At 42.9% G+C, this 12,287-nt stretch overlaps 1 protein-coding gene across 1 annotated transcript in view; it reads right to left on the reverse strand.

The window, feature by feature from the left end:
- ATP9A (ATPase phospholipid transporting 9A (putative)) overlaps positions 1-12,287 on the reverse strand; it is a 63,597-nt gene that overhangs the window by 5,201 nt on the left and 46,109 nt on the right. The window contains exons 17-27 of the mRNA XM_056354043.1: positions 11,986-12,069; positions 10,762-10,932; positions 8,799-8,897; positions 8,426-8,515; positions 8,138-8,282; positions 7,553-7,617; positions 6,616-6,771; positions 5,160-5,224; positions 4,250-4,358; positions 2,915-2,972; positions 584-787 (exon numbers count right to left, since the gene is read on the reverse strand). Of these exons, the coding sequence (XP_056210018.1) occupies positions 584-787; positions 2,915-2,972; positions 4,250-4,358; positions 5,160-5,224; positions 6,616-6,771; positions 7,553-7,617; positions 8,138-8,282; positions 8,426-8,515; positions 8,799-8,897; positions 10,762-10,932; positions 11,986-12,069 (1,246 nt within the window). The remainder of the gene's footprint in view (positions 1-583; positions 788-2,914; positions 2,973-4,249; positions 4,359-5,159; positions 5,225-6,615; positions 6,772-7,552; positions 7,618-8,137; positions 8,283-8,425; positions 8,516-8,798; positions 8,898-10,761; positions 10,933-11,985; positions 12,070-12,287) is intronic.

Below are 12,287 nucleotides of genomic sequence, written 5' to 3' on the forward strand. Positions count from 1 at the left end.
CTTGTGGTTCCTGAGCAAACACTGGAACAAACCCTACGGACCTGGTATTTGCAACTAGACAGCTACTGGGGGAATCTGGAATTCCTCACCCCTTTTTCCTTTAGCCAGGGAAAAGGATTAGCTCTGTTTCAGGCAACTAAAAAAAAAAAGATCCAACACCCAAACCCAGAAGAGAAGGGCCCCAGCGAAGCAGACAAGTTTTAGGAGGCAGCTCCTTCACCCAGTTAAAAGATGAAATCTTTCAAACCAACAGAGGCTTCAATCTGTAGTCTCAAGTTCAATTCCCATATGGAAATAAAAAGCCCTGCTACGTATGGTAGCATGGTGAAGTCTGACAGTGTGGACGGGATTCACTGGGCAGCCCGGAGGCTACTGACCACCTTTACCTCTTCTAGCACTTTGCTATGAGAAGGAACCATAAAATACCTTTCAAGTGTCTCCAAATCAAACAGAGCTTATTTTAGTTGGAACTACTGTCATTGTAATCATCGTTGGCTTCACCAACAGCCTTTGACCTCAATTCAGCTCCTGTTACTATTCGGGTCATAAACTAACTGATTGGAGAAAAGGCATTTAACCTTACCAATAAACTCATGTAAGAAGACCAGAGAAGCTATGTAGCAGGAGAGACTAAGCAGCTCAGCCACTATCATGAGCCAGTGCCACGTCTGGATCGTCAATGCCACCATCAGTAACTCTGTGAGGATCAAGGACGTGAAGGAAATGGCAACAATGTGGACAAATTCGGATTCAAAGAGGAGGAGTGCTCCGTACATGATGATGCTACCTGCAAGGGAACGGAACATTTGGGTATTTTATTCGAACACCAGTCTAAGCTCTAAAACCCACTGTTAGGTCTTGGAAAGGCTGAAACATTGTTATGTCTTGAGACTGTTTTTCATGAAACCCGATGAATGCAATGACAATAAATCAGTTACTATTTAGGAGAACTGATGAGAAGACAGGGAAAAGTTACAGCAGAGATGCCCAGACTTTTATAACAATCTATCATATTCGTAGACACATGGATATAGGAAACTAATACATGCTATTTTGGCAACCGGAGATTTCTAACATCACAAAACTCTATCCTCCCAGAAAAGCAGCTAGTCATTACTTAGAAGCTAAAAGATCAAATATTTGCAAAACCTACTGCATTGCCTTAGTGCCCAGATAGCAGCAAGGTGTTGAAGACCTCAGTGGCTACAAGTTAGCCTCTCTTTGTACTACTTCAGCCAAAATCTCTTCCCCTTTACAATTCCCCCTGAAAGGAGTACACATTAAAGAGCTGTTAATGATGCATTGTTTTGTGCTCCCATTCTGGCTAGCCAGGGAATGCTCACAATGTCCCACACAGCCACCTGCACAAATAACTCATGTTAGCAGCATGAGTAATCTGCACCAACATCCATCACGCGAGGCTAGTTTCAGAAAGGAAAACCTGCAAGTGACTATAGCTTGAGCCACAAAGTTCAAATCCAGCTGTGAACCTTCCAAAATTTAGGACTGCTCAAGTTTTCGGTCAGGCTCATCTCTGCTAGCAACGAGCCCAATTGTTTGGCCTGCTGTTTTCTAGTTATTTAGCACATCAGAAGTGAAGTCACTTTAACCAAATATTGTAACCAGATAGCGGTCTTAGCTCAAGAAATCTTTCCCTCGATGCATCACCCTTCTGGCTTTAGCTTTCCACCCCTTGTGAGTTTTTTCATAAATGCCTTGGCTTTGGCATCATATTTATACAGCATCAGAAGACCGTTATCCCTGTTGTAGGCTTCTACTGTATTAGATTTCAGAAGATAATGCTAACTGAGCTGTTACATTCTTGGATTCGCTCTCTGCTGAGGATGATAGTATCAATTAAATCAGTAAGAATTGTCTGCTTTTTTGGGCACATTTATTCTGACTTTTACTAATAAAAGGGCTTTGGAAAACAAGAATTTTTGTCACAGAATCATATTGCCATTTGAGCTTTATAGCTTCATATACATACATGTTTTCCACGACTCCCTGATAAACACTTCTAGAAAGTATTTGAGTCTGAGGTTACTTGATAAAAAAAGACAAAATGAAAGAAAATACCTTCTTAGACATATACCCCAATCACTACATCCACTTTTGTAATTAAGGCATTTGCTTAACTGTTTTGGTAGCCTAATTACAGTGTACAAAATACGATCAAGAACGTGAGCTCTACTCTAGTCCTTCATTATAGATGGCTACGAAGTAACCAGAACTATTGCCACTTCTCTTGGACACTGTTTAGATAAAATACACAAAGCTACAGATTCTGTATTTTGCATCCTGGCTTAATATAACCTGTATAACCTACAGGTTTGAAAACCATTTTCAAAAGAAGGGAAAAAAGTCACAAGCTCTACTTTGCAGATGGAGTAATTAAAGCACTGAAAGGAACCGGCACATAATTACAAAGGATGGTCCCAATGGGAAAAGGTATGATGCTTTGAACTTCTACATCACTGCCTACGACAGGTTTGACCAGTTGTTACCAATATTTCATTTTAGATGATTTCTTCCTTTCATAAGGCTACCAACATTTTCCATGACAGAAAAAAAAAAGAAAAGTACCGAATAGAAACACAGAATGGTTTGGGTTGGAAGGGACCCTAGAGATCACTGGGTTCCAACCCCCAGCCATGGGCAGGGACACCTTCCACTAGACCAGTTGCTCCCAGCCCCATCCAGCCTGGCCTTGAGCACTTCCAGGGATGGGGCAGCCACAGCTGCTCTGGGCAGCCTGTGCCAGGGTCTCACCACCCTCACATATTCATTCATTATCCCACGGATGAATTGCTACATTCACTTCATGCCTTACTTAACCTTCTGCAATACAAAAAATTGGATATTCTGTATTCATTATAACATCTAAAGGCACAAGCAGAAGCTGATTTCTTACCTTGATAGATGCTTATTAAGACCCATATTAAAAATGTTTTGTATGATAACGGTCGTCCCTAAGGGGGAAAGAAAAAAAACAGACCATTGGGGTTTTCTTCTATGAATGTTCACTTAGAGATCAACTCGGCAATTAATAAAAGAGAATTTGAAGGTGATTTGGAAGGAAAACAAAACAAATCAACCAACCCTGAGGCAGTGTCTCTTTATTCTCGTATATCACGGTGCCTGGAGGAGGCCTGGGACTGCGGAAGCTCAGTGCTCGCACAGTACAGTACAACCTCATCCTTACTGCACACATGATTAATTCAATGCAAAAAGATGTCTCATGAGTTTAGTCACTGTACTGTGAAATATAACATGTGTGTATACACATACATACGAATATATTAATATTATATTTCTAGACACACACACACAAATCACCATCATATTGAAGGCAGAGAGGTTTAAAAAAAAAAAAAAACACCAGCAAAGCACCTCTAGCCAATAAAGCTATACCAGTACAAACCCCCTCTATGTTTAGACCAGGCCTAAGGATAGCTGGAGAATTAGTGGTTTATGACATAAGAGACAACATACAAGTGAAACCAGATGGAGACTTATTCAGGCTGTTGGAACAACAGGCTTTGCTTCTAAGAGTATCTGTTTAACAGAAATCCTTGAGGGAAAGGATCTGTTGAAGACTCAGTCCACCCTTTCCTTCAATTAAGAAAGATGTTCCCAGTCTGCATACCCCAGTTATTCAAAAAATTTTCCAAGGGAAAAAAAAGGAACCTAGGACAACATTTACCTTCCTGATATTTCTATGGCAAACATCAGAAATTGTCTCTGTCTAAGGAGAAGGACCCAACTTTCACGCTAAAGCCACAGAAGTGGTACAGTAGCCAAACCTTTAGGTCTTTTTAAATCACCCTCAAGGCAAATTTCTACTCAAGAAATTATGCGATCACTCACTCTCCACCAAATGAGCACATCCCTTTCCCCCATCCCCTCTTCTGGCTTCAGAAGAGTGCCAAATCCCCGACGATTTCTCTTTCCCCTTTATTTTGGAACAAACTGGTAACATTAAATCCTTAGAATTTCCCACAGAATGGAACTTCTATTTCCCCAGCCATTTTTAATAAATTGTATTTCATGTAGCATTCAATAACAAACTGCCAGGAAATCTGGTTGTATCTGTTAATTCAAATTTGCCTTTAAAACAATTTTGCCTGAAAACGCATGATAAAAGTTCTGTATCTACTGATAATATATTTGACTTTACACATTTAGAAAGTTTCCAGTCAGGATGAGGATCTTGCCTTAAACTGAAACAGACAAAAGTTTCCCACACCTTAAGAAGATCTTTGTAGAGCTCTGGGTACAACATTGCAACTTCAGATTTCACATCTTTGTCCAGGACCAGAGAGAACACTGGAAACATTGTGTAAATTGTGGAGTACCTGAGAAGAAGGTAGAAGACCAGTAAATTATCTAAAAGTGTAGAAACAGAAATGCTAGTCTTCAGGAAGGAAATAAAGAGTATCCTTGGAGTGCCAAGTGACATACATGTAATAACAACTTGCAAGTGGAACCCACCAGAGCTTTGCATATAGGAAAAACCTGCAGAACTTGCTTTTTGAATGGCTTTTGATTGCAAACACTCATACACAGGTGACTGGTTCAAGTATTGCAACTGGTGTTACGGGGTTATTAGCGGAGCCAAGGACAAACCTGTCCCCAGCCCGAAGTTTGCTCTACAGTTCAGGCTTGATGCTGTTTGCGTCAGAAGGCAATGGAGATGAATTTACTGTTTGGGTTTTTAATTACGTAGTCGAAAGCCTATAAAGCCATGGGATTTAAGACAGGAACCGATTCCCCCTGTTGAAGCGGTTGGGCTGTGCTCCCTTTCTGACACTGTCAGGAGCTGGGCACTGGCTTTCTCTGCTGCACAAGCACCACAGCGTAAGTACCATCCCTCTGCTTTTTACTGGGATTGAAGGAACAGTCCCTGGAGGATGGCTGGCATCTCATGTTCTGACTGCAACCAACTGTCCTTTTGGAAAGGTTTCTGTAAGCGTTTGCATTGCCTCGGTGGCTTTGTTCAGTGCAGAGGAGCAGAAAGGGGACAAGGATCACATCCATCTTCTGAAGCAGTGTTGTGAAACACGCGGAGTGGAGATGTGCATGCCTTGCATGTTAATTAGCCCAAGACTATTCATTATGCACAGGTTTTCAACACTATCAGTAAAAAGAGCTCTTACCCAATGATGAGAAAGCCTTGGTAGAGAGGAACTGAAGCAAAGTAAAATACTGATGAGAAAACAGCCTAGAAAAGAAAAGAAATAAGCTTTTCAGGCATTAAGATACTGCAGTAAAAGTAACATCTTAAAAACATACTCTGTTCAAACTGAAGCACACTGGCAGTGGGTTCTCCAAATTCCTCAAATGAAAACAGAAGAATGTAGTATCAACCCTTTTTATTCCTATACAAACCTTAGATAAAAGCTATGTTTAACAGCAAAAACTGGAAAGCTGGGCTTGGAAAATTCTTTGTAACGTAATTCCACAGAAAAGAACATAAAGAGTTTCCTCCAAAGCCCACTGGTTTGATCAAAGCTATCCAGATGTTGAGAAGGTCAGGTGTGTACTTCCTGGATGTAAAAGCCTGGATGATGCTTTTGCAATGTAAAAAGAGGGAACACTCACTAACACAAACTCCAAAGAGTTCAAGATTAATTATTTTTTTTTGTCAGAAGTTACAGGTTTGTTTTCTGTTCTTGTTTTTAGCTGCAGAGTAAGCTAGACTGTCCCTTGAGTCTGAACCTTTTGTCTCTGGTGCTATTATTCTAAACAAGGGCAGAGGGCAGAACCAGCCTTCTCAAAAATATTTTACCCAAAAAATACTTTGTGTTTTTAACGAATGTATCGGTACACTGTGGCATGGAAACACAACTCCCAGAAAGTAAACTCTGTCCTTAACTGTAACTTTCACTCAAGTCACCACAGCTAAGAACAGAATTTGGCTCATGAACTCTCAAAATCTTTTTCAACTCTCCTTGCCAACTGGCAATTGCATTTTTGTTACGCTGAGGCTCCGCACACAGGAGCGATGTAAGTTTTGTGAATACCAAAGCTGTTTCTAAGGTTCCTTTTGCAATGGAGAGGAACAGACGGCGTCCACGTTGCTGCAGCGAGCTGCTGAGTGCTTGGGAAGGTTCGTATGTGCTCCAGCAGCCTTCGTGGCACAGCTCCTGCGAACACTCTGCAACGTGCCAGACCCAGCTTTCGGTAACCTCATCAGGGAGTCAGCCAGGTCCTCCTCAGCTGCTTAAGCAAGGCCTTCAAATAGTGAGGCCAAAGTTAAAACACACCTGAAAATAAGTGCACTTACTCAGCAGTGGCCGTGAGAGTACTGCCCTGCTTCAGATTTTCAGTATTTCCTACCATTACCAAACAGCAGCGACGGCGTGCCGCGTGAGAGCAGTGTTTTCCAAGGTAGAACATTGTTTGTCCAGTTTTGGAGAAGTCGCTCATGTTTGTTCTATACCAGCAACTTTCTTATGTGTTTTCCTATCAGAGTAACAACCTCATGTTCCAACCTACCAACATTTTTATCAGAAGAAACAGTTGCATCCAAAAATGAAATATAGAACCTATACTTTTTGATTCAGCTTTTTCACCTGGCCGTGGGAAAAAGCCTCAGGCCAGCCCACCTACCTGCATGGTACTGATGCACAGGCTCCTGTGGATTACAAACTGACTGAGCGCCGCAGACCGCTTGTAACTGTTTCTTCCATGCACCATTAGTAAACGACCCAGATGTTTGAACTGAGTGATAGAGAAATCAGCTGCAAGCGATGCCTGTTTTCCTTCCTGTGTGCAACAGCAAGTAAAAGCATAATGAGATCATTTCATGATTGGAAACTAAATAATATTGTATTATTATTTAGTTATCACTGACAGAATTTCCAGAAAATTTACAATATATTAGGTGGGGGAGATTATTACTTCGGCACTTTCCCCTTCCACTGTGGCTTTTAAGCAAAGAGCAAAAATATGAGGAGAATTCCCATTTGAACCCTGGCCTCCAAGTCTAAGCAACCCTCTGGATTATGATTCACAACATGCATGTTAACGTGGACACTCATATCAAGTCAGTTTTGAACACAAATTTTCAGTCTCAAAAGTTCACTCGTTTTAGTGTTTTGGCTCACTGCAAGCAGTCTTTCCACTGCCGCCAAATCCAGCCTTGCCGCTCCAAGCAGCTCCACGTGCAGGAACCAGAGCTCTAACCCAGAGTTTGCTTTCTAAACAAATATAAACAGGTTTTAATTTTACATGTAGGGTATATGCTATCAGACTAATTATAACTCCAGCATTTGGAGCATCTACGTGTGATTAAAAAAAAAACCAAATGAACCACAATGATCCAGATTCCAGGAATCTGCCAAGAACCAAATAAAGAACTCTATTAAACAGTAGAATCCATTACAGCCACATTATTTTTCATGGTAAGGGGCTATTGCTCTGATGATTATTCTTGTGGAAGCTTCTCACTTTTCCACACAAATTTCTGAGGATTCATTTAAGCGTTACTTGTGCACTAGCTTCTGAATTGCCATAGGAATTGTTATTAAACATGAGGTAATCTCACCTTCCCTTCGACTCCAACGCCGCAGTCAGCCTCCTGAATCATGCTCACATCATTCCCTCCATCACCTGCAGGTCAGAGCACAGACAAAAGACACGGGTAGTTAAGCAAAGGGGGTGACTTGCAACCCCACCAACGGCATCTGCACCAGGCTAATATTAAAATAAACCTATCAACAAAAGCGGGATTTTGATTAGAAATCGTGGAATTAAATTCCTGAGAAGTTTTGTTCTGTTTCTAATAGACACCCCCCAGCCATGGATTGCTTTATCTGACTTGTATGTGTACCATTATACCTACAACGCTGAAACAAAGTCCATACCTTAACAACAGCACTTCACCTGACCAAGTTTTGCAAAGATACCACCCCAAATATTTCTGAGCAGTTTGCCATCGAAGTTCCCATATGCAAAATCTCATTTTCTCGATCATCCCACAAATCCACTGTTCCCCTACCTCAGCATTTCCAGGTGTTATGAGATGACAGGGGATGTTCGAAACAGTCAGAAACTTTGTGTTCAAGTTTGAAAAGAAGAAACAGTCAAGGCACCATCCTAGATGGTCCCTCCTCCCTGGGTAGCCCCTTACCAACGGCGCAGGTGAGCCTGCCAGTCCGTTCCTGCAGCAACCGCACGATCTGCGCCTTCTGCGTTGGAGCGCATCGGCAGCACACGACGGCAGGGCACTGGCAAGCCAGCTCCATGAACTCATACTCGTAGTACTTCAGACACACCTGATTTACAGAGATCAGAAACATCACCTATGTTCGTGCTCTGAAAGTTTCTTAAAAAAAAAAAACAAAAAACAAAACAAAAAAAACCCCAAAAAACCAAAAACCCAACAGAATTCGGCCGCCGCGTTTTGCCCAGAGCCTACCTCCAGCGAGTCCCCAGAAATGACCAGAGCACAGTCGTGTTTCCGACGGAAGGCGTTCAGCTCCAGGTGGGCTTCTCCCCGGTTAGTCACCTGCGGGAAAAGATGGCAACTGAGGAAGGGTTTGCTCCGCTGGGATGAAAAACCAAATAAACAAGTCTCAGAGGGAGCAAAAGTAATACAGAGAGAGCAGCACACTGAGCTTTTCAGGGCATGCAGATAAACAAAACCTCAGGGGACAGAAAGGTGGGTCAAAAGAATAAAAATATTTTGGGTCTACTGCTGGAAAAAACAGCTGTGATCTCAGCACCACTCCTGTCCCAGAGTTTGGGGTCCTGAGCAAGTCTAGAGAGAGGGGTATGTGGGTGTTACTCACTAGTCTGAATATATGGATGTCCTGTGTCCGTGTCACCAAATGTGCATTCTTGGCCGTACACGTGGCTGTCTCTAATTTATCCCCTGTCAGCATCCACACCTAAAATCCAAATATTGAATGTATTAAATACAAAACTTAACAAGCACATCTGCAGCACATCTAGAAGTGCCACCTGCCAGTTCAGGCATATAAAAGGACTGTTAGAATACATACCCTAATATTCTTCTAAAAAAGCCCTATTTTAAAACATACAAGAAAATTCTCACCCTGAAAGCAAGCAAAGCTTTTAAAGAGGCTTAAATGCAAAGAAGTTACAAACTACGTATAACTTTTTTTTTCCCCCACCTGCAGTATATCAAGATTCTGCCGATAAACCCACAAAATGCAAGCTAAAGAATGTGTGTGCGTGTGCTCATGTGTCCCACCCCAGCCATTTCTTGTACGCTGAAAGCAGCAGGCCCTGCCACAGAGATCCCTCATGGCCCTGCCTGAAATGTGGATGATGCAACTGGGGTTAGCTCACTGCTGATGTGTGCGTCTGGAACAGGCTAAGTTGGTCGGGGTTGGTTTTTTTTTTTTTTGGTGTTGTTTTGTGTTGGGTTTTTATATTTTTATATTTTTTTTTAAATATACACTGCTCCTTTTATTTCGTGCTGGTGAGGGGGGGCATTAGAAAGCAGTGTCAGCAGCAATACCCTGTTATAATCTGGCAGGGAATTCCCTCAATTGTAAATATAAATATATCAGAGTTTTGTTTTTTCCACTGGTGTTTTTATTCTTTCAAGACACCGCCCAAGAATATTTAATGAAACTTTTTTTAAAAAAAGAAAACAACCAAAAAAACACACAAAGACTCACTTATTTGTTTAATAATCTGAGGCTGGAAAGAGATTTGATCTTAACAAGATGGTCCCTGTAATGAATTACAAGGCTGCCTTCACTCGTGATTTACTCCTTGCATGCAATACCCTAACGACTGTAGCATTGCAAGGAGGGCTCAGCAGTGCCACACTCGCTGTGCCACGACGTGCTCCACACCCCGACACCGACTCCAGCCAAGGTGAAGAGAAAACATGAAAGCGCTTTGCAGTAAGTGGCCAGGACTATGCTGCAAAGGGAGAAAGCCACAACGCTGCTAAGAGCTCGCTCTGATTCCGCTCGTCTTGCTTCTCTGCCCAAGTCCCTGCTGTTTCCTAACAGAAAAACACTTTCAGAAGCTTGTCCCAAGCCTTGAATTCCACTTCCCACCTAAATCCCAAACACACAGCCCTGCTTTGGATTCACAGCATGGCTAAAGGATTTTGCTCCTTTTGCTACTTAAAGCAGAAACACCACAACCAGAATCTTTTACCTACTTTTCTTGCCCAAAACCGAATGGTTAGTCCATTATTTTTTTCCTTTTGCAATTCCAGGATCTGACTGACAAGTTTTCAGAGAGACAGACTAAGCGCGCATCCCACCGGTTCCTACAGCCTCTGTGCTTAGCAGAGAGGTGTCCGAATCTTGGATGCGGGAGCCCAGCAAGCTGGAGAGGGGGAAAAAAAACCCAACCAAACCAGTCCAGCCTCGATTCCCTTGGCTCAGCCCCCCTCTAGTGGCTACCGAAAACATAAATATCCACAGCTTCAACCCCAGCACAGGCGTTCCTGCATGAGGCACATCCAAAGTGGTCTTGTTTCACACAAGTATCCAAAACAAACAATTGCCCCCAAGTCTCCTGTAGCCATCCTTCTGCTTCTCTGCAGGAGCCAGAGCATGTTAGGGGAAGAAAGGCACAAAAGGTGACACGCTTCCATGTGTTTTGTTAGCATATACCACTTCCAGCGTGTTCTGTTCCTGAAGCGACATCTAAAATGCCTCAGCCAGCCCCGCCGTATCTTAATTTACCAGCTATAGGACCATACACCACATACTCCAGAGGGTGCAAGTGCTCCTGCTAAGGATAACATCAGGTTAGGCAGACCTTGATACCAGCATTTCTCAGCGTCTCCAGAGTGGGTCTGACATCCGTCTGCAGCTGATCCTCCACGCCGGTGAGACACAGCAGCTCCATCTCCATCTCCAGGCTCTCGATGACCGTGGCCACCTTCAGGGAGCGGTCGTGCACGCTCAGCTTCGCCTGGACATAGCGTGCCTGAGGGCAGAGCAGAGGGCAGAGCAGACACAGCCGCGCTGACTCACACAGCAGCCTGCATTTTTATGGAACACAGTGTTGACCAGCACGAGGGGTAACCAGCCAACCTGCCCCTGTTAATGGCAGACACTGCTAGAAAACCACAACAGCTACTCTTAATGGAGACACCAAAAGGTCAGTGTATGACATCAAAAGGGTTACAGAGAAACTGGTCAGGTTTATTTCTACTGATGGGTGTTAAGCTTAAAAATACCGAGTATACCTCTGGCAAGATAATTTTACTTATTTTATTCGGGGATGCCACCTGTAATGGCTGGCGAACAGAACGTGTGTGTTACAGAATAAGGTGGACATTTCTCAAGCTGTTGTTCTGTCCCTGTCCTGTTCCAGCTGGGCAGGGCGACGCACAGCACGTCCCCGTGCACACAAATGCACGGCAGCTGCCAAAGTGACACCTGCAGAAAGCCTGGAAGCGAATCCCTCGCACCACAGGTAGCCACAGTTTCTGCAACGAAACCATCTACAAATGACAGGAATAGAGAATCCTAACCGTTTCTACTCTCATCTCTGCATCTAACTAAACAGTTCCTCACATTTTGCCTGCCTGGGGTAAGCAAATCAGTGCTGTGAGTAGAGACCTATCTCACAAACCGCACTCATGAAGCCTGTGTTTCCATGAAGCCCAGCCGGGTTATATCCTGGTGTTTGTAGTTTCCCTGGATGATGGAACGCAGCAATGAAAATGAAAAGCCAACACGTTTCCACACACAAACAACTTGTCTAACAAATGATGAACATTTGCAGAATTTATAACCATGAAAGATTATAAGGCAGGATTCAGGAACTGTTTTAGAGGGTCCTGGCTGGGATCCAGTTTCATACATATCACTTAAAAAGCAACTCTGATTAAAAGAACAGACAAGACATTGAAGAATGGCAATTCTAGCAGAAGGAGCAGGGAGATGAGAGGCAGCATTATCAATAAGAGGTCTGTGAGAATGGCTTCAGTGATGGTCTGTTTAAAAACAAACTAAAAAACAAATAAAAACTTACTTCAAAGTCTTGATACTGCTCTTCTGTCAGAGACTTCTTGGCTACGACGAGAACCCTCAGGCCTTCCCGAGCCATGTTACCACACTGGAAAGAAGCATCACATTGTAAACCATAAACTCAATCTCAAGTTAAGACGATTTATGCACAGCGTTGCAGAGATGGCAATATAAGATAGCAGGTTAAGAAAATAACCGTCCCATTTGAGCAGCCCCAGTGAGTATATGACATCTGATAAAGTGCATGATAAACCCGAGAGGAAAAAAAAGATCTGCAACGGTTTGTAATCTATCCCAGTGATCAGA

This window comes from Falco biarmicus, chromosome 10, assembly GCF_023638135.1.
Source record: "Falco biarmicus isolate bFalBia1 chromosome 10, bFalBia1.pri, whole genome shotgun sequence".
Classification (NCBI taxonomy): domain Eukaryota; kingdom Metazoa; phylum Chordata; class Aves; order Falconiformes; family Falconidae; genus Falco; species Falco biarmicus.